The sequence below is a fragment of the Mustela nigripes genome, chromosome 5 (assembly GCF_022355385.1).
Source record: "Mustela nigripes isolate SB6536 chromosome 5, MUSNIG.SB6536, whole genome shotgun sequence".
In the NCBI taxonomy this organism is placed as follows: Eukaryota; Metazoa; Chordata; class Mammalia; order Carnivora; family Mustelidae; genus Mustela; species Mustela nigripes.
In genome coordinates this window covers 93,291,544-93,316,576 of record NC_081561.1, presented here as the reverse complement: position 1 = coordinate 93,316,576, position 25,033 = coordinate 93,291,544, and the positions used below count along the sequence as shown (strand labels likewise).

General features: G+C 37.5%; 1 protein-coding gene across 4 annotated transcripts; it reads left to right on the top strand.

Annotated features, from left to right (window-relative positions):
• The first annotated feature begins 243 nt into the window (after positions 1-243).
• FBXO30 (F-box protein 30) lies at positions 244-17,783 on the top strand. 4 transcript variants are annotated; one of them, XM_059400885.1, is made up of 4 exons: positions 244-435; positions 7,529-7,674; positions 8,885-10,940; positions 15,649-17,783. In XM_059400885.1, the coding sequence occupies exons 3-4, from the start codon at positions 8,901-8,903 to the stop codon at positions 15,850-15,852; spliced, it is 2,244 nt and encodes a 747-aa protein (XP_059256868.1). In that variant the 5' UTR covers positions 244-435; positions 7,529-7,674; positions 8,885-8,900; the 3' UTR covers positions 15,853-17,783. The 4 variants fall into 4 exon arrangements, with proteins under 4 accessions (XP_059256868.1, XP_059256867.1, XP_059256869.1 ...); XM_059400886.1 differs by lacking the exon at positions 244-435 and adding an exon at positions 641-756; XM_059400887.1 differs by lacking the exon at positions 244-435 and adding an exon at positions 641-764.
• Positions 17,784-25,033: the final 7,250 nt, after the last annotated feature.

The window sequence follows — 25,033 nt, the reverse complement described above, 5'->3', positions numbered from 1 at the left end:
ACGCGAAGCCCAGGACTCCCTAGACCCCACCCTGCCGCTTCTCTTCCAGCATCCGCGGGCGGTGTGCGCGTCCCCGCCGAACTCAGCGTACGCGTCCCCGCCGGGCCCGGCGTGCGCGTGTCCGCCGGGGCTGGCAGCCGCTGCCGAGACGGGGCTGGGTCCGGTGGGCGGAGCCGGGCCGAGCTGGGCGGGGCCGAGCTGGGCGGGGCCGAGCTGGGCGGGGAGGGGCGGGGCGCGCGAGGAGGGCGGCCGCCGAGAGAGGAGGCCGAAGAGCTGGACAGGAGGAGAAAAGGAGGCGGCCGGGCGCGGGGAGAGGCCAGTAGGAGGCGGACCGCAAGGGGGTGTGGGACGCCGAGCAGCCGGGACCGCGCGGACCAGCCGAGCACGGCGTCCTCGGCAGCCAGGGCCTGGGCCGCGGTTCGGCCGCGCGGGGCGGTGAGTGTCGGGAGGCCGGCGGGGGAGGCCAGCGCGGCGCGGGCTGCGCCGGGGACAGAGGCGGCGGCCGGGTCGTGCGAGGCCTGCAGCCGGGGCGGCGGCGGCGGCGGCGGCCGTGGGTCCCGCGGGCCGGGCCTGGGCGCAGTACAGAAGCGGCGTCCGCGGCGGCGCTGCGGGTCCCGGGCCGGCCGTCCTGGCGCGCGGAGAGGGCGTCCGCCGCGTGGGCGTCCGCGCCCGCCGTCCTGCCTGGCTGGCCGTGGAGGCGGCCGGCAAATGGCGACCCACAGCCGGGGACCGACCCCCGTGTCACCTGGCCTGCGTGTCCGTCTGTATGCGGGGGGGGGGGGGGGTGCGGAGGTGGTGGCTGAAGCGGGAGGTAAACTTGGAAAGCCCGGAGAACCTTGAAAACGCGGGTTCTGTTTCCTTTTGCCTTTTCAGAACTTGGGGGTGGTTGGGGACCGATGGGTTAAAAGTCCGATTGGGAGGCATCCTCCGCTGTCTTCCCGGGATGCGTGAAGTTAGTAACTTTTCCATTCATGGTAGTGAGCGGATCTTCGTCTTCGCCCCCGTCCTTATTAAAGAGAAACTTCCTGATTTTCTCGATCTGGGGGGTCTGGCCCTTTCCAAGTTATTTGTGTCCGGTCCCGTGGAACGCTGCTCGGCAGGGGGCCGCGGAGTGCACGTAGAATTCAAAGTCATCTCCTTTGAGTGTGTTTTCAGCGTGTGTCTTCGGGAGACGAGGCAGAGACCGGCAGGGCAGTGGGTTGTTTACCATGGTTCTTGTACTCCATTCCCCTCTCCTGTTTTTCTTGCTGAGCCGTGTCGCAAGTCCCAGATAAAAGATGTTTGGGAAGGAATTGACCTTTTCTTCCGTAATTACTCTGTTGACTCTGATCCAGGAGGAACCTATTTATGGGCATTCTGCTGTCAGTGTAGATGAACTTAAAACTGTTGAAACACTTTTAAACATAAAACTTCCCAAACGTTTGGAACTTTAAAATTCTTTCTTTCTTTCGCTGCATTCCAATACTGTGTTGTATCCTTGAGAGACACAGGCTATGGAAACAGATTTTGCATTTGCTCATATTTGTTAAGGTTTTAGAAAGTACTCCAGTTTTCGGCTCAGGAAGGGGAAAAGAACAGCATAAAATGTACGTTTAGGATTTTTCTGACGGTTCGGTTTTTCAATATGCAGTTTTGGCTGAATCACTGTTCCATATGCTTAGTCACTGTTTCTTACTCCAGAAGCTTAATTAGCGATAACGTGGTGTTTTGGTAACTTTTAAGTTGCCATTTCGTTCTTATCTAGTACCTTAATGCAGTGACAGAAGCTTTTTTTTGTGATTCTGGAAATGTAGGTGGGTGGAGTTTTTTGAGGGTTATCAGAGAACTGAAGTTTCTGATGTAGGCAAACTTTTATACATTCTAAGTGTGCTGGGTATTTAATTTCAACCCAATATTTTGCTATCTCTAGCATTGGAGACTTCTGAAAAATACAAAATGTCCTAATAAAGTACTTAATTAAGGGCAGTAATATTTTGAGGTAATGTATATAGTTAGGTACTTTGAGGTCACCACATAGGTGTTGCTTACTGTGTGTTTACTGTTTGATATACTATATTACTGAAATGTGACTTTTAATGGGATAAGCCCTATGCTATTTTTGTATGATTTTGGACACATCTTTTAACTAAGTTCCTATGATTGTGTCATTAAAAGGACATTGTATTTGTAGAATTCTTTGACAAAGTCCTCAATCAAAAGGCTATATAAAATATTTAATTTCAAATTCAGTTTGATGAAATACGTGAGATTGGCATTGGGCTAATGCTTTTTATAGTGTAGATAGTTAGATACTTAAATCAGAAAAGCATACCTCATCTTTTACAAAAAGGGTATGTCTGTCTGTCTATTTATTGAGTGAATACTTTAAACATAGGTTATTTCCTCATACAGCTGCTTTTTATAAGCTTTATAAGTCTAAATGACCTGAAAGAAAAAATAATTTTACATAAAGCTTTGGGTATGTTAACGTGGCTGTTGTGTAAAGTGAAGTACATCCCTTTTCTGAGGAATACGTTGTATTCCATTAGACACACACATAAAATATAACCCAACCTTTGTAGAGTTCTAGGTGGTTTTCACAGTAGAGTAATTGCCTCAAGGTCACAAAGCTGAGATTCCTTGGAAGCCCATTCCCCAATGCCCTGCTGCCCATTTTAATAAGTTGAGTACCACCATTTGGGTGGATTATTTTTATCTGAGAATCCGTGCAAACGGGTTCTGGTCTGAGTATTAAATATTATATTATTTTAATTTCTTTTGTAAGTCTGTCATAATTTCATTTATTTAGTGGAGAACATTGCAAGTAGTTAGAACTTTCATTTTGAAATAAGTTACTCATGACCATATTTAGACTTAGAAGATGTATGTTTGGATTATATCATAGCTGGAAGGGTGAAAAATTTGACAGAATTTTCCATTTAATTAGGTCATCATTCTATAAAAAGTCAGAACTATAATTTAATAAAAAGAATGTATACAGTGTAACCTATTTAGCCATTTTAGACTCATAAGGAGGGCATGTGCTTTGAGTGGAGTTTAAGGATAGTGGATTTTAGATCTTGCCTAGTCACCATGATGCACCGCACCCCTCACCCCCCGCCCCTTTTAAACCAGTTAAGATGTGCAGCTGAGGTTTATTATGGTCTTTAGAACTGATTGTGCTTGATCAGCAAATCAACCAGGAGGTGTTTGTATTTAATATTAATTGTACAGTTAGTTGTATTAGTATAACTAGTACCTCCGACTATACAAAAAGGATGAGACTTGCTTAGAGGAGCTTATAGCTGATTGCTAAATGTAAAATTTCAGTCATGGACTTACTTGTGTTAACTAATTGAACAAGTCTGTCTATAGGTCCATTTCATCCTCACATTGAAGCAATATTTTATTGTTTAAGTGCAGTTGCGTTTCATCTAGTACTATATGAACTGCAGTATCAAGCAGTCGGCTGATACCACTTCCTTTTTTGAGCTTTTTAGCGCAGTACCTACTCAGGCACGTGCACATGTGTGGACACTTTCACCTCTGCTTTTCTTTTTGAAGCTGATGCCTTCTGTAGTCAAGTAACCAGTAACTAGAGCGCAGAGTTGATTGGGGAGTTAAAATAATAGTGGAGCAATATACTGGTAAATGTTTACTTCTGTGCCTTTTATGACTATTTTTTAAGATTTTAAAATAATGGAAGGTTGAAATTACCTGTCTCTGACTTCTTTTCCCTTTGACTTGCTTTTTTCATGGATGATTTATCTTAACTCTATATATAATGCTTGGAACATATAGATTTAGGTACTCAGCAAATGTTTGAACACTATTATTGACTTTTTATAGCTGGTACAATAAAGTAATTTTGACTCAGTCTGATTGTGTAATACTAGGTCTGTAAGGTTGTATTTTTTCATGAAGTGTGTAGTTTTCGATGAAATAAAAAACCTTGTTTTGGAATCCATTTAGCTGTTTCTTATAGTATATCTCTTTCATTTATTCATATTTCTAAAATAAGTGATGCTCCAATTAGGCACAGTCTGAAATATAGGAAACACAAGAATGGATGGATGAGACAAGAGATGGCCCTGCTTCCTTCATGGAGCTTACAGTTTTCCTGTGGGGTTTGATACTTAAGGATAGTGATTTACTTAGTGTTGTGACTAGTATTACAAGGAAAAACCCAATGTGTAATGAGCACACAGCATAATATGGGATCTATACCTTGCTTTTGGTATGTGGAAAGTAACATTTAAACTGAGACTTAAGGATCCTAGGCAGCGATTGTGGGGAGGGGTGCTTGCGTGTATTCATGTATCTTGCTAACAGAGGCACAGATAGCAGCAAGCTGTGTTGAGTGCTTTGGCTGACTTGACCTAGCATTTTTTAAAATCATGCTAAGTTGCAGTGCTTCATTTATTTATCTCCTTAATTATTTTAATGAATCTGGAAAAATAAAGAAATGTTTTTTTGAAGTATTATTTTTGTGTATAGAAAATAACTTCAAATGACAAGGCCTCCTTTCACTGTATGAGAAAATGCCATGTCTTAAAACTATTTTTACGGATTGCTAGTCACAGAGTATCAGTTGGCCAAGAATTTTTATTGGAGAAAATTGAAACTATTGTAAAGCATTTAATCATTTACACATGTTTTCTAGTCTAATGAGACTTTCCCCAGTCATTCAACTTAAACGTGAATTATAAAGATGTTATTTGGAATGTTCAGATTCTTTTTCAAAGGGTTTAAGAAGACAATATTGAGGAGTTCTATAATTAAGTTTATCTTGAACTTGAAGCCTCAATTTTAGCAACGTGTTTTCTAATGGGCCTGCTGTGTCACTGTTCAGCTGATAAATCAGGGATGATGTTTATAAACCCGTTTCACAGGATTTATGTGCAAGTGCAAACTACCTAATGGAGGAATATTTACTCTGGTAATGATCTTGATTAGAAAAAGGATGGATCTGGAAGTTTTAAATTCTGAAGCTGAGGGTTCTGTCCTCAGAATACTCTGGTTATTATCTAGTGCTTTTTCTTAACTTACTTCTTAATATATTTACTTGTAAAATGGAATTAAACTTGATTCCTGCTTTATATTGCTGTTTTGAGATTTGCTAAATTTATATTCTTGTTCTGTAAGTTTATACTATTATAAATGCAAGTTATTTTAAAAGTAGTTTTAAATACTGACATTCAAAGCAAAGTTATGTGCTATTGTAATTACAAAGGACCAAAAAGACTTTCTTGACCACAGGGGTGATTAAGTGTTGGAATGAACTACAAGCAAAGTTGTGTAACCTCCATTCCTCAAATAACATCTTAAAATTGGATCACCAGTTACTGAAGTGCTGCCTGTTTTCTTCAGCTTTTATGAGTAAACATATCTTCTGATATGTTCAATCAGATATAGATTGAAGTCCCAGCTCTGCCATTTAACAGGGAGATGACCTTAGGGGAGTCCCTTAAGCCTGTCTGAACCTCAGTTTCCTAGGGGTTGTTAAAGAGGATTATGGGACACTAAGTGAAATGGTGTATGTAAGGAGAAGATTGGTACATAATTAGTGTGCTTTTTTCCTTCCTAAGTCTACTTCAGTAAATAAATATTTAGCTCATTGCTGTGAATGCCTTTATTTATTTATTTATTTAAAACATTTTTCTTATTCCAAGGGGAGTAGTGTGGAACTATTTTGAAGCTTGAGAAGCCTCTGTGTCTTCCTTTCAAAGTTGTTACTGTTTTGCATTTAACTTCTTGTTTGTAGCCGTTGCTGTTTTAAACAGTTTTGAGTTAAGTGGTGTTTTTGAATGTGTTCTGCCTGGTATGGTCATGTGATGTGCACGTAACATAAAGTGTTCCTGCAAGTTATGAGAGTAGTGGTTACTTCTTTGGAACTGCTTGTATTTTTAGGTTCTCTCTTAGTAACAGTCAAGTTTATAACCCTCATCATGTGAGATGAATTCCTTCTATTTGTTGCAAAATAAGAAAGCTTCCACTGTTTTAACAATCTAAGCACTCAGTAAAATTTGTCTTAATTCTTACTAACATTGTTCTTTGAACATTGGCTTAATTTACAAATGTTTCTCATCATTAGTCTGCCGTTCTTCTGTTATGACTCTTAGCATGTCTGTGTTTAACTTACAGGTTCTGTCTTAACCTATAAAATTTATGGGGTAAACATTCAGAAGTATTTAATTCATAGTTTGTAATTTTTTAAATACAATAAAAAATACAGTTTTTTGTTAAATGATGCCCTGTTCCCCCTGCCTCCTCCATGCCCCCTAGTGTCAGTAAGTGCCATAATATCAACTCCGAAATTTTCTACGTAATCAGTAGAGATCTGTCAGTATGAGGTAGGCTTTTTTGTTATTGTTTGAGGAAAATCATCCCTGGATTGGACAAAAATAGCAATTTCGGGACTAATTAGCTTACTTTAGCCACCTGAAACCCAGATAGCATGTATGGAAAAATATGTCAGAGAGCTAGTAATCTTTTATGCACTGAAGTGAAGAAAATAGGCTAAGAATCTACTTCTTACCCAGAAAATTATTACCCATTACAGTGTAATTTAATTTGGGGAGTGTTAAGATGAGTTGCTTGTCCCATGTAGGTGTAGAGACGTATAAGTAATTGACTTATTAGTAGAGATCTGAAGTTTGGGAGAGGGATCTGGGCAAGAAGTAAGTTTTCAGCATATGGGTGGTAATTGACGCTTTTGAGAAATTGAGAGCACCCAGAGGGAATGAATAGAATGAGCAAGAAATGACATGATCCCTGGAGAAGAGGAATATTTTAGAAAATATTAAGGATTAGAAAAGATTAAGGAATAGCCAAAAATAAAAATAAATATTGTAGGCTCATTGCTGTGAATGCTTTTATTTTTATTTTTTTAAAACATTAAAAAAGGTAAAAAAAAAAAAGTAGGGAGAAAACCAGGGAAATGTAACATCCTAAGGAAAGACAAGTAGTTCAAAAAGGAGGGCCTATTCACCATAATGAGGTAAATGGCCAAGGAAGATGAAGTCTGGGGAAAAAAATGCCCTTTGAATTTAGCACCAAGGATCTCAGAGCAGTTTTAATGACTGTTGGTCACAAGAAAGCCAGATTAGAGGGCTGAAGAGTATATGGGAGGCATGAAGCCTATTTGTTGTTTTTGTTTGTTTGTTTTTTAATTTCTTTTTTTTTTCCTGGAAGCTTGAAAATTTGGAAATTTCAAAATTTGGAAATTTTTTTTCTGGAAGCTTGAAGATTTGGAAATTTTAAGAAAAAAGAGTAGTAATAAAAGGGAGATATTGTTTTATTATTTAGGTTTTTAAAGATGAAATAGTTTTAAGTTTTTACTGCTCATAGGGACAAGCCAATAAAGAAGTTGAAGATTTTAGACAAAGATACATCAAATAGGATTAATAATTATAATTGAATCAGTATATTGTGCTGATGCTTTCTCTATTTTTGTATAAAATTTTTCTTGATAAAAGGAAGGACCATTAGGTATCTGTAAATCTCTCCTGTTATTTTTTTTTAAAGATTTTATTTATTTTTCTGACAGAGAGAGAGAGAGAGATCACAAGTAGGCAGAGAAGAAGGGAAGCAAGCTCCCTGCTGAGCAGAGAGCACCACGCGGGACTCTATCCCAGGACCCCGCGACCATGACCCGAGCTGAAGGCAGAGGCTTTAACCCACTGAGCCACCCAGGTGCCCCTCTCCTGTTATTTTATAGATACTATTTCTCTGCTCAAATCTTTAGTGAATTCCTGTTACTTAAAGTCTGAACTCGTAAGAGTAGTATATAGCACAGTCCTCATGATCTGATTTATTTCTATTATCCAGCCCCATCTCTCAGAGCTACCTAGCATTTCACCTTGTGATTTAGCAACACTAGGAAACTTGAGGTTCCCTGAACATGTTTTGCCACTTGTTTTTTTCCATTTACATGTGTTGTTACTTCAGCACTGAATACTTCCTTTCTAATTCTTCCCTCCTATGCTTAAGATTTCCCATCTTTGAAGACTACTGTGAATTCTTCTGTAGCTCCTCCCCATAGTGATGATTATCTTCTCTGTGTTACCATTTTACTTCTGTCAGATTGATCACATAATAATGAGACATGATTTTTACTGTTGTATCTCTGAGCTGCTGTAGCTTCTTCAGAGATACCATGTCTGACGAATCTTTATATTGTCACACCAAACACAGTGCCTGGTAGATAGTAGTTAAACAATAAATAGGTGTTGAGTGAGTAAACAGAAGGTGTAGCCCTCAGAAGTAAGTGATTTATCCATAGTTATGAACCGATGAACTAGAGCTGGAATTTAGATTTTCTGGGTAAATTCCATGTATGTTTTAATTAAGGCTTACTATGGTGATTCGTTGTAGAAGGTATTAAGGTGTATGTAGAAGGAATGATCAGTAGATGAAATCTTAAATGGATTCCTATATTTAGAGGGTATAAAAAATTTATAATAGTTTTAGTTAAGTATATTCATGAAACTCAGATCATTCTCTCAGGAATATGATGATGTCAGTGTGCTACGGGCGCTTCAGAGTCCATTTAGTTGAAACTAAAAATAAAAGCTAAAGCATTCTTTGAAATCTAAAAGTCAAATATGCTAATTTGTATTTAGCATCAATTTATATACTACATAGTATACTAGAATTTAAGCATTATATTTTGAAACATGTAGCCTCTTAGGCATATTATTATATGAAAAAATGAACTTTTGCATTATTATTTGAAATGAGTGCTTAAGTTGTTTCAAGATGAATTGATTATATGTAAAATAAACTTGTTAAGTAGGCTTATTTTACATATATTTCTTTATGACTTGATTTTTGTTATTCAGCTGTTTTAAAAATCAACCACTTTTTGCCTAACTTCTTATCTTTTTCCCATCTCAACAACTAGAGCTGGACTGGCCATTATGGAGGAGGAGCTGCAGCACTCGCACTGTGTGAATTGTGTCAGTAGACGGTGTATGATCAGACCAGAGCCTGGGATTTCCTGTGACTTGATTGGTTGTCCGTTGGTGTGTGGAGCAGTTTTCCATTCTTGTAAAGCTGATGAACATCGACTTTTATGTCCATTTGAACGAGTGCCTTGCTTAAATAGTGACTTCGGATGTCCATTTACAATGGCTCGAAATAAAGTTGCTGAACATCTAGAAATGTGTCCTGCAAGTGTGGTGTGCTGTACTATGGAGTGGAACCGATGGCCAGTTAGTTATGCAGATCGGAAATCGTATGAAAATCTAAGCAGAGATGTTGATGAAGTGGCACAATTAGATATGGCCTTGGCCCTTCAAGACCAAAGGATGCTCTTAGAATCTCTCAAAGTAGCCACCATGATGTCAAAAGCGACTGATAAAGTATCAGAATCTAGAGAACAAATCTCAGTTAAATCAAGTGTCCCAGAAATACCACATACTAATGGTTTGGTGTCTGTTGATGAAGAATCTTATGGTGCACTTTATCAAGCTACTGTAGAAACAACCAGAAGTTTGGCTGCTGCTTTAGATATCCTGAATACTGCCACAAGAGACATTGGCATGTTGAGTACAAGTCTTTGTGCTTCCCCAAATGACATGAGTGAAGAGCAAGATCCCAGAGGAAGCTTGCAGAATAGACACTTAAAAGACCAGGACCATTTTTATGAGGATGAGATAGGAGCAGTAGGTGGAATTGACCATAATGACACAAGTCTGAATGTCCAGTCTGAACAAAATGGTTCAAGTGATTTATTGTGTGACTCAAATAACAGTTCTTATGCCACTTCTGCTCTCTGTAATGGCTTTTCTTTGGAAAATATATGTACACAGGCCATAGACCAAAATCAGAAATTACATGGTGATTCAAAACAAAGTAACTTAACAAATGGAGAATGTATGGCATCAGATGGCACTTCACAACCTTCCAGTTCACTTTCCGTAGCAGCACAACTTAAGGAAGTAATACCATCTGGTGCTTTGCCTAATGGCACAGTTCAGCATATCCTCATGCCAGATGATGAGGATGAAGGAGCATTGTGTTGGAGAAAAGTAGACTTAGGGGACTTGAGGAATGTGGATGTCTTATCTTTCAGTCATCCTCCTTCATTCAAATTTCTTTCTAACTCATGTTGGTCTAAACCAAAAGAAGATAAAGCAGTAGATACATCAGATTTGGAAGTTGCAGAAGATCCAATGGGCCTCCAAGGAATAGACCTAATCACAGCAGCATTGCTGTTTTGTCTAGGAGATTCTCCAGGAGGGAGGGGTATATCTGATAGTCGCATGGTTGATGTTTATCACGTTGACTTTGGGACTCAGACTTTTTCACTTCCATCTGCAATATTAGCTACAAATACAATGGTTGGGGAAATAGCTTCAGCATCAGCTTGTGATCATGCCAACCCACAGCTTTCAAATCCAAGTCCTTTTCAGACACTTGGCCTGGATTTAGTATTGGAATGTGTTGCTAGGTACCAACCCAAGCAGCGTTCAATGTTTACATTTGTTTGTGGACAGTTATTTAGAAGAAAAGAATTTTCTTCACATTTTAAGAACGTGCATGGTGACATTCATGCTGGACTCAATGGCTGGATGGAGCAGAGGTGTCCTTTAGCATATTATGGTTGTACCTATTCTCAGCGTAGATTTTGTCCATCAACACAAGGAGCAAAGATTATACATGACCGCCACTTGAGGTCATTTGGAGTTCAGCCATGTGTATCTACAGTATTAGTAGAGCCTGCTAGAAACTGTGTGTTGGGATTGCATAGTGACCATCTAAGTAGTCTTCCTTTTGAGGTCCTACAACATATTGCAGGCTTTCTAGATGGCTTCAGTTTATGCCAGCTCTCATGTGTATCCAGGTTAATGAGGGATGTGTGTGGCAGCCTGCTTCAGTCTCGTGGAATGGTCATACTGCAGTGGGGAAAAAGGAAGTATCCAGAAGGAAATTCATCATGGCAAATAAAAGAAAAGGTTAGTTTAATCTTAACCATATCACCCCCATATTTGATATATAGTAGACACTTAATGTTGTAGAATCAGTAAAATTAAGACCTTGTTGCAAAATTGACCACCCTTAAAACTTACACTTTAATCTGACAGACATTTTTTAAAATAATGATTAATGAAAAACTGGGTTAGAGTAGTTTGTCATAATCATGTATTTATTGCAGACATCCTAATACTAGGTTCTAATCTAACATGGCCACAGCCACTTCTGTTTTTTTCATACTGCTTTTCTATACTCAGTTCTTCTGTAACAGTTCCTTTTGAGTCCATGTTAACCATCTTCCAGTTTGAGCTCCATCTGAGATGTTTCATCATAGGACAACGGAGGAAGCAAGGAGAAGGTTTTCTCCTGCTTACAATTGGCAGTTTCTCTGCATTCCTAGCAACCTTCTTAGATCTTAGTTATTTCAGGGAGAAAGAAAAGTTATAACTGCTGCTACTGGTAAGTGAGCAGTGGAGTATTTGGAGACTAGAAACCATGAGGATGTGGATATGTGCTAGATTGAAGTGAGGAAAGAGTGGGATACTTGGATTTGATATTGTGGTGGGGGGTCTAGGTTAGAATGGTACAAGAGAGTGTTGCATATTGGAGGCTTGAGGAGATTTAGGAAGCTTGGAGATTTAGGCAGATCTGGGAGCAAGTCTTGGGTCCCCCATTTTCTTTTGTGAAAATCCACTTTTGCACTTATTATTATTATTAGTAGTAGTAGTAGTGTCATATTTATAAATAATCTCTACACCCAGCATGGGGCTCAAACTCACAACCCTGAGATAAAAATTTGCATGCTCTACTGACTGAGCCTGCCAGGCACCCCTGCTTTTGCCCACCTTATGTTTGAGGCACTGTCTAGTAGAAACTAGAAGGCACTATAAATATCTTTTATTTCAGGAGTTTTTAATATCAGAACATTTATAATATGACATTTTGCATTTTATAAAGTAGAAAAAATTTGGTAAATTTCACCTTGATTGCACAAGGTTCATATTTCTGAATACTTTGTTCTTACCACCCTTAGGTTTTTTCTGACTTTTACTCACTGCTCCAGTTCTTCAGAATTCTACATTTTCTGTGTTTTTCTGAAGCTTTCACCAACAAATGAACATCTAATCTATTTCTTTTATGATTTTTTTTTCTCCAAATAGGAATTTTGGTGGCAGAAAGTTCCATACTTGCTGTGTATATGTATGTATACACATACAGAGGACTTGGTTTCTTTCTTCATTTGGGATGGGATATTCCAAGCATAGTATTATTTTTATCCTTGCCCACTAGTATTGACCTGTGGGGTGAAATGTTTTCTGGGGATTCTATTTCTGCAGGAAATCTCATCTACTCTTGAAGTTTAAATTGCCATCATTTATACAGGTTACTTACACATCTATATCCTGGCCACTTTCTCCTGAACTCCAGAGGATTAAATATAAGTATCTGCTCTTGATTATCTCAGAGCTTCATCAAACTCAGCATGTCCAACCCACTTCACATCTTTATCCCCCCCCCTTTTTCTTTTAAGATTTATTGATTTATTTTATTTTAGAGAGCTTGCATGCACAGTGGAGAGGGGCAGAGGGAGAGAGAGAATCTCAGGTAGACACTTGGCTGGGTGCGGAGCCCAATGTAGAGCTCAGTCTCACCACCTTGAGATCATGACCTGAGCCAAAATCAGATGGTCAACTGACTGAGCCACCCAGGTGCCTCTCTGCCTCTCTGCCTCTCTTCCCCAAGTGGTGGGGAGCCTGGGTGGCTCAGTCATTTAAGGGTCTGCCTTTGGCTCAGGTCATGATCTCTAGATCCTAGGAGTAAGCCCTGCATCAGATATGTTAGGCTTCCTGCTCAGTGGGGAGTCTGCTTCTCTCAGTCTCTCTCTCTGTCTCTCCTCCTCTGCCTCTACCTACTGCTCATTTTTCTCTGTCTCTCTCTCAAATAAACAAAATCTTAAAAAGAGAAAAAAAAGCTGGGAAAAAGCTTGATTAAAAAAAAAAACGTCGGCAAGTGGCATTTTCTATCAAGTTGCCTAAACTAGGAATTTGGGAATTAGGGTGAACTTCTTTTTTTTTTTTCCCTTTATTTTCATATCTAGTAATCTAGTAATCTTAATATTCTCTTGAGTCTCCCTTCTTCATACCTCTCAGGTTTGCTTTACTGTTTCCACTGCCATTTACCTAACTCTCTCCCCTTCATCTCTCTCTGGATTACCACAAGATCCTAACGGGATTTCTGTTCCTAACTGGACCCTTCTCCAACATACTCTCTACATAAGGACTAGAGTTTTAAATATTTTCTTAAATACAGTTCTTACACTGTAGTGTTTAAAAACTAATGTTTGTTCATTGCACTGGGACAGAGAAAGACTCCCTAATGAACCTTTAAGAATTTTTATAATCCTGTCTTTACTTACCTCCTTAGTTTCCTCTTGTCCCTTTATATTCCATCTATGTTGGTGTACTTAGTCTCCTGATGTTTTCTTTCTGACTTCTTGCCTTAAGGCCTTTGAATGTGCTGTCTCTAATATAGTAACTACATCTGAGCATTTGCAATATGCTGGGCGTTGTGCTGATAAACGTACTTCTGTTTACCTGTTTAATCTACTGTCTCTATATTATGGATGAAGAAACCAAAGTTTAAAGAGATGAAGTAACTTGTCCAACTAATTGATGGATTCACATCTAGGGAACCTGTCTCTGGAGCTTGTGATCTTCATCTTCTCACTACAGATCCTGCTCACTCTACAGATCTTCAGGAAAGCCTTCTAGAAACCTACCCTAAAGCTTTTAGGGAGGTGTACAGCTCTGGTTCGTGTGGTGCCCCATTCTCTTCCCCTACTCTGTATACCCCTGCTAGAGTACTCTCCAGGCTGTTCGTGATGAATTACCGGTTTCCTTAGATTGTAAGTTCCTTGAAAAGTGAGACTCTCTGGGAACCAAAATATCCACTGCGTATAACAGCACTGCCATATAGTGGGCACTAAGTACCTGAGGAATACTTCGGAAAGAAAAATTGGCCCATTACTAAGAAGCCTTGCATCAGGAGATGGGAATCGTCCATTTTTTTCTGAGTTTGTTTCGCCAGACTCTTGTGGAAATTGGGAGGCTGTCTGTCACCATGAAATCGCTCATGAATGTGTTCTGCTGAGGCTTAACAGAACTCCTCATTCTTCCCATAGTTTCATAGGTATAGGGGATTGTAAGGGAGGCTAGCAGTATTTGTAATCTGTTGGTAGCTACTCTCTAGACCTTCATGGACTCCTGAGAAAGAACTCCACAGGAGGCGTAATTGATGGATAACCCTAAGGAATATAGGGAGTAAGTACCCTTTGTGTGGAACAGTGGTGATTTCTCTTGCCCGCTGAAAAGTAAAAGTGTTCCCACGGAACACTAGTCTTCCTGGGAAGGCATTGCTCTCCTTTCCTGAGAAGCTCTGAGTGCTGAGGACTTTCCTCAAATTCATAGCCACTTTCTAGCGTATCTGCTGTTTACTGTGCATTTAGTGTGCTCTAAAATTTCCTTGTTGATGAACTTAGCTAGGATACCTAGGCCTGATCTATCCCATTCATACTTGTTACTTGCGTCTGTCCTCCATTCATGCTTATTTCCTGTGTTCAGATAGCTTTATATTTAGAATTGTAAAGATGAGAAGGGGCCACAGCTGTCATTGCTGAACTAATAAGATGACATTGTTTCAAGGCTTGGAGCTGCTGAGTGGGTAAAAGGGGAAGTAGCTCATATTTTTACCAACAGATACATGAATAGGGATAGCAGGTGAATTTTTGCCTAGAAATGCATTTGGAATTAAATAAGATTGATATTACAAAAGTGTTTTATGTAAATTTTCAGAAACATTTTGAATAAATTGAGTACCTGTATTCATGAATATTACTAAGTACTTTTGGTACTTATAAATGGTGGAGTGATAAGGTACCTTGGTATAGTATTAGTGTATTTTTTTAAAAATATTTTACTTGTTTGAGAGAGAGTGAGCTCCAGGGGGTCAAGGGTGGGGGGAGTGAGGGGGCCATGTGAATAGGGAGAGAGACAAAGGGGAAGGGAGAAGCAGAAACAGTCTATGCTGAACAGGGAGCCCAATGCAGGGCTTGATCCCAGGACCCTGGAGATCATGACGTGAGCCGAAGGCAGATGTTTAACTGATTGAGCTACCCAGGCATCCCTACAAGTTTATGATTTTTAAAGAATTGCTTAGGAGCAGCTAGTGGCTCAGTCAGTTAAGCGTTTCACTTTGGCTCAGTTCTGGAATCGAGGTCTATATTGGGATCTGTATGCTCAGCTGGGAGTCTCTTGTGTCTCTCCCTCTCCCTCTATTTACATACTGTCTCTCTCTCTTTGTCTTCTCAAATAAATGACTAAATCTTTTAAAAAATTGCTTAGTAAGCCAAGTTGGATGTCATTTTTAATGTTGAGTTTTGCTTTTTATTTCTTTCTTTTTGGTTACTGCATTTATTGTAGTTATAATGTCATAGAAGTGATTATCCTGCAAGTGTTTGATAAACAGATCTGCCTCCAAATGGATTTACTCCTTTTCAGTTTTGTAGCTAACTGCTTGGACCTTTATGTTGGATATTTCTCAAACAGTAGAAATGTTTGCAGTTGGAGTAAGAAGTATATTTTGATTGTTATAAATTGACTTGTTTAAATCTGAAGTAGAATTTTCTTTTAGGTATGGCGATTCAGTACTGCATTTTGTTCTGTTAATGAATGGAAATTTGCTGACATCCTAAGCATGGCTGACCACTTGAAGAAATGCAGTTACAATATTGTAGAGAAACGAGAGGAAGCAATCCCATTGCCGTGTATGTGTGTGACACGAGAACTCACTAAAGAGGGACGTTCACTTCGCTCAGTTTTAAAACCTGTACTTTAAAAACTGTAACTCCACTTGTGCATACATGCAAACACCTAGTATAATTTCTTTGTAATATGTGACACTTTATTAATGTATTAAAGATTACAACTAGCTAAATTTATTGCCACTATGTATATAATGTTTTGAAGTGACATATATTTTTATAAAGTACTGTTTAGTTGGAAACAAGTTGCCTTAATGTTTGAAATGTGTGAAATTTTTGGAACTTGCTGGACAGGGTGATTTTAATTTTTAGCTGCATAATTTCCAGAATTAGTATTTTTAATGGTGTGCATATTTTGGTTTTTAAATCTTTTGTTTCTTAAACTAACAAGATCCTGACCAAACATTTGTCCCTCATGTTTTCTGTGGGTTATAACCTGCGCATTCAGAAAGCAAAACTTAGATGCAAATTTTTTCAGCATAGGTTTTTCAGATAAAGACATTCAATTGCTTAAGAACTGCCCTAAGATCATTATAAGATTTTTATTTTCTAGTGCTCCCCTTATAGGATTGTGGATACCTAGATGATCTTTAATATGTATTTATGTAATATTTCAAATCATGATTAATGTTTGGTAGTGCATTTATCATGTTTTAAAAATACCCACAAAAGTGTTTTCACCTTATGTGTTTGCAACTCTCATACAGAGAGTGACCGTGGGCAACTTCCTTTTTTGTTAGATACCACATCCAAAGACTACAGCAGTGTGTTTTATGAGAGGTTAAAGTGAAAATTGACAAAACGCCTGTGAATTTATTATAATTTGAAACTGTTCATGTTATGATATATTTGCAAGGTTTTTGATATTTGGAAAGAAGAAAATATACCTCATTTAAAAGTTCAGATTGGGCATATTGTGTGAATAAATTTCAAATATTTAGAATGCAAAGGGCTTTCTTTCCTAAGTATTTAGAATTTTTGCCTTTTTATGTCTATAAAATCACAGCTATATTGTTTTAAGATGTTTAAGAATGTGAAATTTGGTATCTTTGTTAGATGACAATCATGAAATTGAGAAACCTGTCTTGGTTGACAATCTCCTTAAAACATTTCCAGGTTTATTTCCCATAGACTTCTCTACCAAGAGAGTAAGAATTGCATCTTTGTGTAAAGATCAAGATATAAGAGAAAAATATTCAAAGTCCTATTCTTGAAGTATTCTATTATAGTTTTCAAATGATTTACACTATTATTAACCTGATATGATCAGTTCAAAAAATGAATATATCAGTTATTTAGAAATAAATCGCAAACATGGGGAACACTTAAATAATTTGTTTTAAGTAACTTCTGGTATTTGGTAGTCTGAAATGGTGACAAGTTACCTTGCTATACAATATCAAACTTCTAGTGTGTCTTCTCTTCCTACATTGGTCCCTGAGAATGCTTTTTGTTAACTAGGGTAACAATATTATGGCAGTCAGATTGGGCAGAGGAGTTCCTTGGGTAATAGAAGGGAACTCTGATCTGCTTTTGACTTCTTTTGTTGGATCAAGCCCTTATTACAGTTGAAAATATAGCATTAAAAACTAATCAATTGTTTTGCCTCTCCTGTCATTTCAGTTACTAGGATAATTATTTCTCAGTGCTTAAACTTGGAACTGTGAGGTTGAATTATATAAATAATCTATTTCTGAAAAAGTCAGAAATAAGATCAAATACTGTAAAATATAACTGCCTTTTAAAGTTTTGCTGAAGAATGTGTCTGGTTAGGATAGCACAAACATTAACTTTGTTCTATTGTCGTGCTTCTTTGGTTTTTAAGTTCAGACTTCTTGTTTCTACACTGGATCATGAGATATTTAACAGTTTTCCACCTTATATTTCTTTTACACATCTTTGGCTGTTTTCTTTTTTGTTTGTTGTGCCACCATACAATTTTGTTAAAATGTTTTCTTTGTGCAACATTTGTTCAAATTCTAATAAAATTAATATTTTCCCTTTATGTGGCTCAGTAACTTTAAAGGAAAAACTTTCATATAAATAAAAATTTAATACTTGTTTGAAGATTCCACACAGTGTTTCTAAGTAGATTTTCTGCATGTAATTGGAGTTGTTTGTTGATTATCATTTCTCACCCATGTTTTACTGGTGAACATTCCTTTTTTTTTTTTTTTTTTTAATATGAAAAACTCATTAGTTAACTTTCTGTGCCCCTTTAGTGTTTTCCTGAAAGTAGTCCCATTTAGGGGTATTGAAAGACTGACGAGTTTCTGGCAATATTTTTTTTCTAAAACTTGTAATGGGAACAATCTATCTAGACTTTTTTTTTTTTTTTTAAAGATTTTATTTATTTGGCAGAGAGAGATCCCAAGTAGGCAGAGGGGCAGGCAGGGAGAAAGGGGGGTAGAGGGAGGCTCTCTGCTTAGCGGAGGGCTCGATGTGGGGCTTGATCCCAGGACCCTGAGATTATGACCTGAAGGCAGAGGCTTAACCCATTGAGCCACCCAGGTGCCCCTCTATCTAGCCTTTTAAGTGTGAAACGGTTTGTATGTCAATTAAGTTAATTATCATTTGAGAGGTCTTTGTTGATTTGTTAGTTTTTTTTTCATTTCATTTTGTTTTAAGATTTTATTTATTCATTTGAGAGAGCACAGAGGGAGAGTGAGAAGGAGAAGCCTACTTCCTACTGAGCAGAGAGCCTTCTGCAGGACTTGATCCCAAGACCCTGGCTCAACAACCTGATCCACCCAGGCTCCTCATGATTTCTTACTTTTTCCTAACCAACAAGATAAAGGGCAAGTACTAGGATGGAAGACAGTATCTGTATTCACTTTTATCTGCTGCCTCCTTTGCTAGAACTGCATGTCTTTCTCTCTTGAGAGTGGACTCTTGCTTGTTCGCTCTCTCCCTCTCCCTCTTTTTCTCTCTCTCACCCTCGATTTTCATTAATTTAATAACTACAGCCTCCAGTGTCACCTTTTATATAATTTTCTCTCTTTCTTCCCCTCTCTTCGTCTCTCTCTGCAATTGCCTTTTGAGACTCACAGATCCCTTACAGTAGAGGTTCCCAGAATGTGGTCCCTGAGCCAGTAGCATCAGCATCACCCTGGAATTTGTTAGAAATGCAGATTCTTGGGTCTCTCTATAGACTTAACCAGAAACTTGGGGTGGAAAACAGTAATCTGCTTTAACAAAGGACTTCAGGGGATTCTGATGCACAGTTCTCACTCACAGTATGAGAACTTAGAGAAGAGCCTAGGACATGCCAGTCCTCCTGAATGGTGTGGTATTGGGAGTGGCTATGTATATACACACATGTATATTACAAAATTAAGAGTAGTGGTAATTTATGAATGGTTATGATGTATGTTGTCTCAGTCTTACAGTTATATGACAAAATACATTGGGTACCATGGTGGCTGGACATTTTTTTAAAAACTAGCATTTACTAGGATTTAAAATTTACTGTTATTACTAGCATTTCATTTGCATTTCTTCTGTTCAAAGTGAATTTCAGTGCAACTTATAATTCATTAGCATTAAGCTTTAGATTAGCCGTCATTCTCACTCTTGTTGAATGGTTGTAGAGTCATGTGAACATAATAGATTTCTAGGATAAAAAGAGTAGAAGTACACAAACACTGGGTTAAATCCCTACAAAAATATTTGTAAGAATCCTTCCAACTCAACCTAAAGGTTGAGTTTCTGGATTATCAGAAGTATATAAGTATATAATCTTTTTTGGTCTTTGACCCTGTGCTACATATCCTATCAATATAGTTGCTATTATTAACTATCCCCTAACAACTGATATTGAGATCTTAGCAACTTTGAAGATAATGAAATTTTCAACAAAACGTACATATCCCTTGAAAATACGGTAGCTTATATTACTATATTGATAACATATTGCTAACCCCTAGCAATCTAAATGTAGTTTTTGGCATTTAGAAGCAAAATAGATTTCTTCATACATTGCATCCCAACCTAAAAAGACATAGGATTTATTAATTTTAAAAATTTCCCAATAGTTATACAAACATTAAATAATGTGTTTCATGCATGTCACACCATATTAGAATGTGATGTGGATGTTCAGAATTGCAGTAGAAGAAAACAATTGGCCCTTATTCTCTCAGTAAACTGGATGAAGTCTTTTGATGGAAAGAATTTCACTGATAAGTGTCCGGCTGGTTGTCTACTGCTGTAAGTAGTTTCACTTAACACACTTCTGAGACCTAGAAAGTAAGAGAATATTAGTTATCCCTTTAAAGAAAATCAACTTGTCAATGACTCATCCACTGTATTTAATGTAATTCAGTGATGGGTTTAGTTAGGTTTTGATCTAAATCTGAATTTCAAATAAGTTTTGAGGTATGTTAGTAAGGATAGACCAACTTTAGTAAACTTTGTTCTAAATAAAAGAAGACAGATGGTTTCTTCCTAGCGTCACCTTTTATGTAATTATTTTCTTTGATTTAAAAGATCAAAGTTAGTTCAAAAGATAAAAGCTCCTATTTTAATGATGAAAAAACTGAGGCACTCAACACTGAGGTACTGATGACTGGGGGTATTTCAGAGAAATGTTCACTTTTCTACTTTACTAATGAAAGAGAAGGGACAGTTAGATATAAGGAAATTACTTTGGAGAATATTGTTGCCTACAATACTTGATTCCTAATATGTATTTTAGAAAGAAATATTAGGTAATATCAAGAGGGAAAAAGGTAGAAATAAATTAAGTATGGATGTTGTTCTGAAAATCCTTCGTAAAAACTGGGTCTTTTGCTGAGTTTTTACAATTATTTTTTTGTATCTGATTGATAAAATTCTATAAATTTATTGTTTATTACATATATTTATTTGCATATATAATCTTCATATATTGGCTAAGTAGATTTTGATATATCTTGAGATAAGTTAATGGAGATACATCTTCAGGTGCTTTTTTTTGTATCTTAGAACATTTCAGAACTGACATTTTGTATTCAGAATGCTTGACATTCAAATGTGTTATTTGGGGATTGACTTTTCATTAATAACTACACAGAAATAGGTTATCAAGATGCTTCATGAATGTGCTCTATAGAAATACAGTAAAAGGTCATTGATATGAATCTCCTGTTTTTTGTTTTTTGTTTTTTTCTTTTTGACATGCTGGTCTGAGTATTGTTCATTATGAAGAAAAGCATTTCTGAAGCAAAACTAACAACATAAGTATGTTTCTTTTCACTAACACCAAAGATTTTAAGCATCCCCTAACTCATTTTTTAAATCTATTTGCATGCAAGTATTGTGACAGGAAATGGTTCTTCAATACGTAGCTAGTTTAGTGGTGATAATATTGTGTGTTTGAAAGTAATAAAACAGCATTTATGTTGAACTCTTTAAGACTGACCAACTCACCAAATCAAATTATCCTTTCCTAGGAAAAGCAAATTCATCAGGTTTAATTTTTATGTTTTTTTAATATAAATTGCTAGAATTATTTTTTTCTCAGACAAGATCGTTTAACAGATAAATAGGTTGATGTATGTGTTGCTTCATTCTTTGGCAAAGGAACTGACTAGAGTTAGCTTTCCCAGCCCCTTTCAGTCAAAGAGTAGCATTGTTATATTATTATTCACTGATCTAAGATAAAAACAGTAGCAATAATGTGTTACTGCTCAAAAGATTGAAGTTGAAGATAGGAGATCCTGCCCTTTGCTGCCTTCCTGGAATTTTATTTTCACTGAAATCCTCTTTTCCATGTTGATTGTCATTACTTCTTTTTTATGCTATGACTTCAATTTTCTGACCTGGTGATCAAAATAACCTAGATGAAGTACACAGAGTTTTTAAAAACTTGTTCTAATCAGCATATGTTGAGTAGTTTTGGTCAGTAAGTTTAGATTTGATTAAATAACATATTCAGCTTCTTTTAAAGTCTCAGCTCACAAATTTGTAGTGATAAAAAACTGAAGTATCAGCATTCAGGTTTAACTATTTGATTCAAAGAAATCAAGCTGTTGAAATGGAAACAATCATAAGTATAACATCTGTTCCAGAGTAGAATTACCCAGTGAATAATTATGTCAAGTGGGTGCCTTTTATATCAATTGATAACTTTAAAAACTCTGACTTATATTAGAAAGATTTGAAGTAGAGAAAGGTATTGATCCCTTACAACATTCCAATAGCTTTGTGATTAAAAACTCTGACATAAAGAAATAAACTGCTTTGAATGGTTAATAATTCAGTGGAAATGAATTCTCAAGATTCTTGTGCTGCATGTAAAATGTTAAAATTATATTGTTCACTTGATCAGTGTTTAAACACCAATCAATCCTAAAAACTTGAATGCATTCTGAAAGGTAATTGCACTGACTCATTCACTTACCTCGGTTGTCATTTAGATTCCAATGTATCTGTTATTCCCCTGATTTACATTAATAGTTGGTTTTTCCTTAAATGCTAAGGGATATAGTATTTCTTGAAAAATATGCTAAGTGAAAGATCCTGCCCTTTGCTGCCACAAATTGTGATTCCATTTATGTGAAATATCCAGAATAGTTAAATCCATTGAGATTAATGGTTGCTAGGGGCTGGTGGGGAGGGGTGGGGATCGTGGGAAGTGACTGCTTAATGGGTACTGGTTTTGTTTTAGTAATGAAAATATTCTAGAACAAGATAATATTGATTATACAACATTGTGAATGTACTAAATGCCACTGAATTGTACACTTTGAAATGGTAAGTTTTATGTTATATGTATTTAACTACAATTGCAAAGTGCAAGTAATTTGCAGTTATTACAAAAGCCAAAAATTACCTTGTTCTCAAGGTTTATGAAATGCTCAAGTATGGTTTAGAATTAATTTATAGCATTAACAATGTGATGGATTTATTCAGGTAAAGGTCCTAATGAAATTCATGAATCCCATCACAGAAGTATGGCTAACAAAAGCAGAAATAAAGTTGTAATTCATCACAATTTATTTTAATACAATTTGGACTGTGAGCAATTGGCTTCCATGTCATTGTTCATATTTTACTTTTTACCTTATGATTCCTTGGGGAACTTCTCAATCACATTTTTTAAAGTTCTGTTTTTAAAATCATGCTTTGAAAAAACAATTTGTATAATTTTAAGGATCATTTTTTATAGTTTTATACTTTGTGTTCCTTTTAAAGAGCAAATACAGTGATGTATTACATAAGACTAAATTAATAAATTGAATCATTGTATACATTTTGTATTCTTTTGTTTTATCTTATGGGAGAAACATTTGAATCTTGAGATTGGTAGGTACTTTAATGATCATTTAGTGTCTCATTTTCTTTTTGGAGAAATCAAAGCTTGAATTTTTCAGTACGTGTGTTCGTTCAACAGGCTTTTGTTGACCACTCACACCAGGTACAGCTGAGGCTTGATTCTGGAAGGTTGTGACGTGCCTAAGTCTACACAGGGAACTGCTACTTCTTCCCTTCCCCTCATCATCTTTCTCCACCTCCCCTTCCAAATCCTAAAATCAGGTAACTATGCTAGATACATGGACAAATGGAGAAGTTCCAGAGAAGGAAATGCTTTAGGTAGAAATTCGCTTTAAACGGTTCTTCGCATAAATCTTCCCCAAACACTTTAAAGAAATGTTCTTTTGTGCAGTAAAATACACATGATCATGAAAAATCTATTACTTAAAAGGACACAATTATTAACAATTAAGTTTACTTTCATGACTTTGGGAAGAAGTATTTTCATATTACTTTAAGCCAATTATTTTCCACTGTTTTCTAAGGAGCTGGCTTTAGAAAACTATTGATTGCATTCTTGGTTTAAAAAAAGTTAAGTTACTTTGCAAATAACTGTGTCTCTGATATGATTGGGGGCACATATGCCACTTAAGGTATGTATATGCCCCAAGTTAAATAAGTATAATAAAATTAACCAAATGAGGGGTGCCTGGGTGGCTCAGTTGGTTAAGTGTCAGACTCTTGATTTTGGCTCAGGTCATGATCTCCTGGGTCATGGAACCCTAGTCTAGTCAGGCTCCACACTCAGAAGGGAGTCTGCTTCTCTCCTCCCTCTTCCTCTGCCCCTCTGCGCACACCACTGTCTCTCTTCTGAGTAAATAAATAAATCTTAAAAAAAAAAACTTTGCAAATTAACTGAGTGAGGCTGATGGTGTGAACTAAGCTATCAGAATAAACAGTAGATGACCCTTGTGTTCTAATAGCTTTACTCATTGCAACATGGTCTAAAGTCAGAGAATGGGAGGAAGTGAAATAAATGCAATAATTCATACTATAATAATTGTGATATTTGATGATTTCTCATTAACTTGATTTTATAATATTTCTATGGTAGTTGGGACTTATTGCCAAATGCATTATCTGACCCATATTTCCTTAATCATCACTTCTTATTCCATCCCCTGGAGGCTACATTTCTGTACCATTTCCCAAACGCATTATATACTTTCATGTCTCTCACCTTTACTTATCCCTTTCCTTTGCCTAGAATGTCCTCCCCTAACTTCTTTGTCTGGCAAAACTTTAGTTCATTGGTGAGGATCCAATTCTGATGTCACCTGTTTCTTCCTAGACCATTCCAATCCACCGAGCCACTCTTGTCTATGACCTCCCTCACCCTTTTTTTGCTTGTACCTCTTTTCAGTATTTATCACACTGCACTCCTATTACCTGTTTGCTGGTACCTGTACACTTATATTTTGTGAATCCCTCTAGGTAGAAACCACGTCTTAACTTGGCTTTGGATCCCTGGGCTTGGCAGAGGGCCTTATACACACAGAGATGCCTGTTGAACTAATCATGGACAATGATTAAATAATTTTTAATGCTGTTTCAGTTAGCTTTTGCTGCATAACATACCACCCCAAAACTTCATGGCTTGAAGGACGTTTAATTAATTCATGATTAGTTGGTTGGGCTCTTCTTGTCTGGCTTGACTTGGCTTGGTTGGCTCACATATCCATGGTCAGTTGATGGGTCAGCTGAAGGTTAGATGATCTAACACAGCCTTACTGACATGTCTGGCAGTTGGTGATCTTTAATTGGGGTCATGTGGATGATTAGGCTACATGTCTCTCATCATCTATCAGGCTAGTCCCGGCTTATTTACATGAGAGTAGCAAGAACAGTAAGAGAGTAAGTCGCATTGTGCAAGCCCACTCCAAATTGCTGCATGCCGTTTGATGACGTCCCATTTTCCAAAGCAGTTACATGTCCAAGTCCACATTCAAGGGGTGAAGA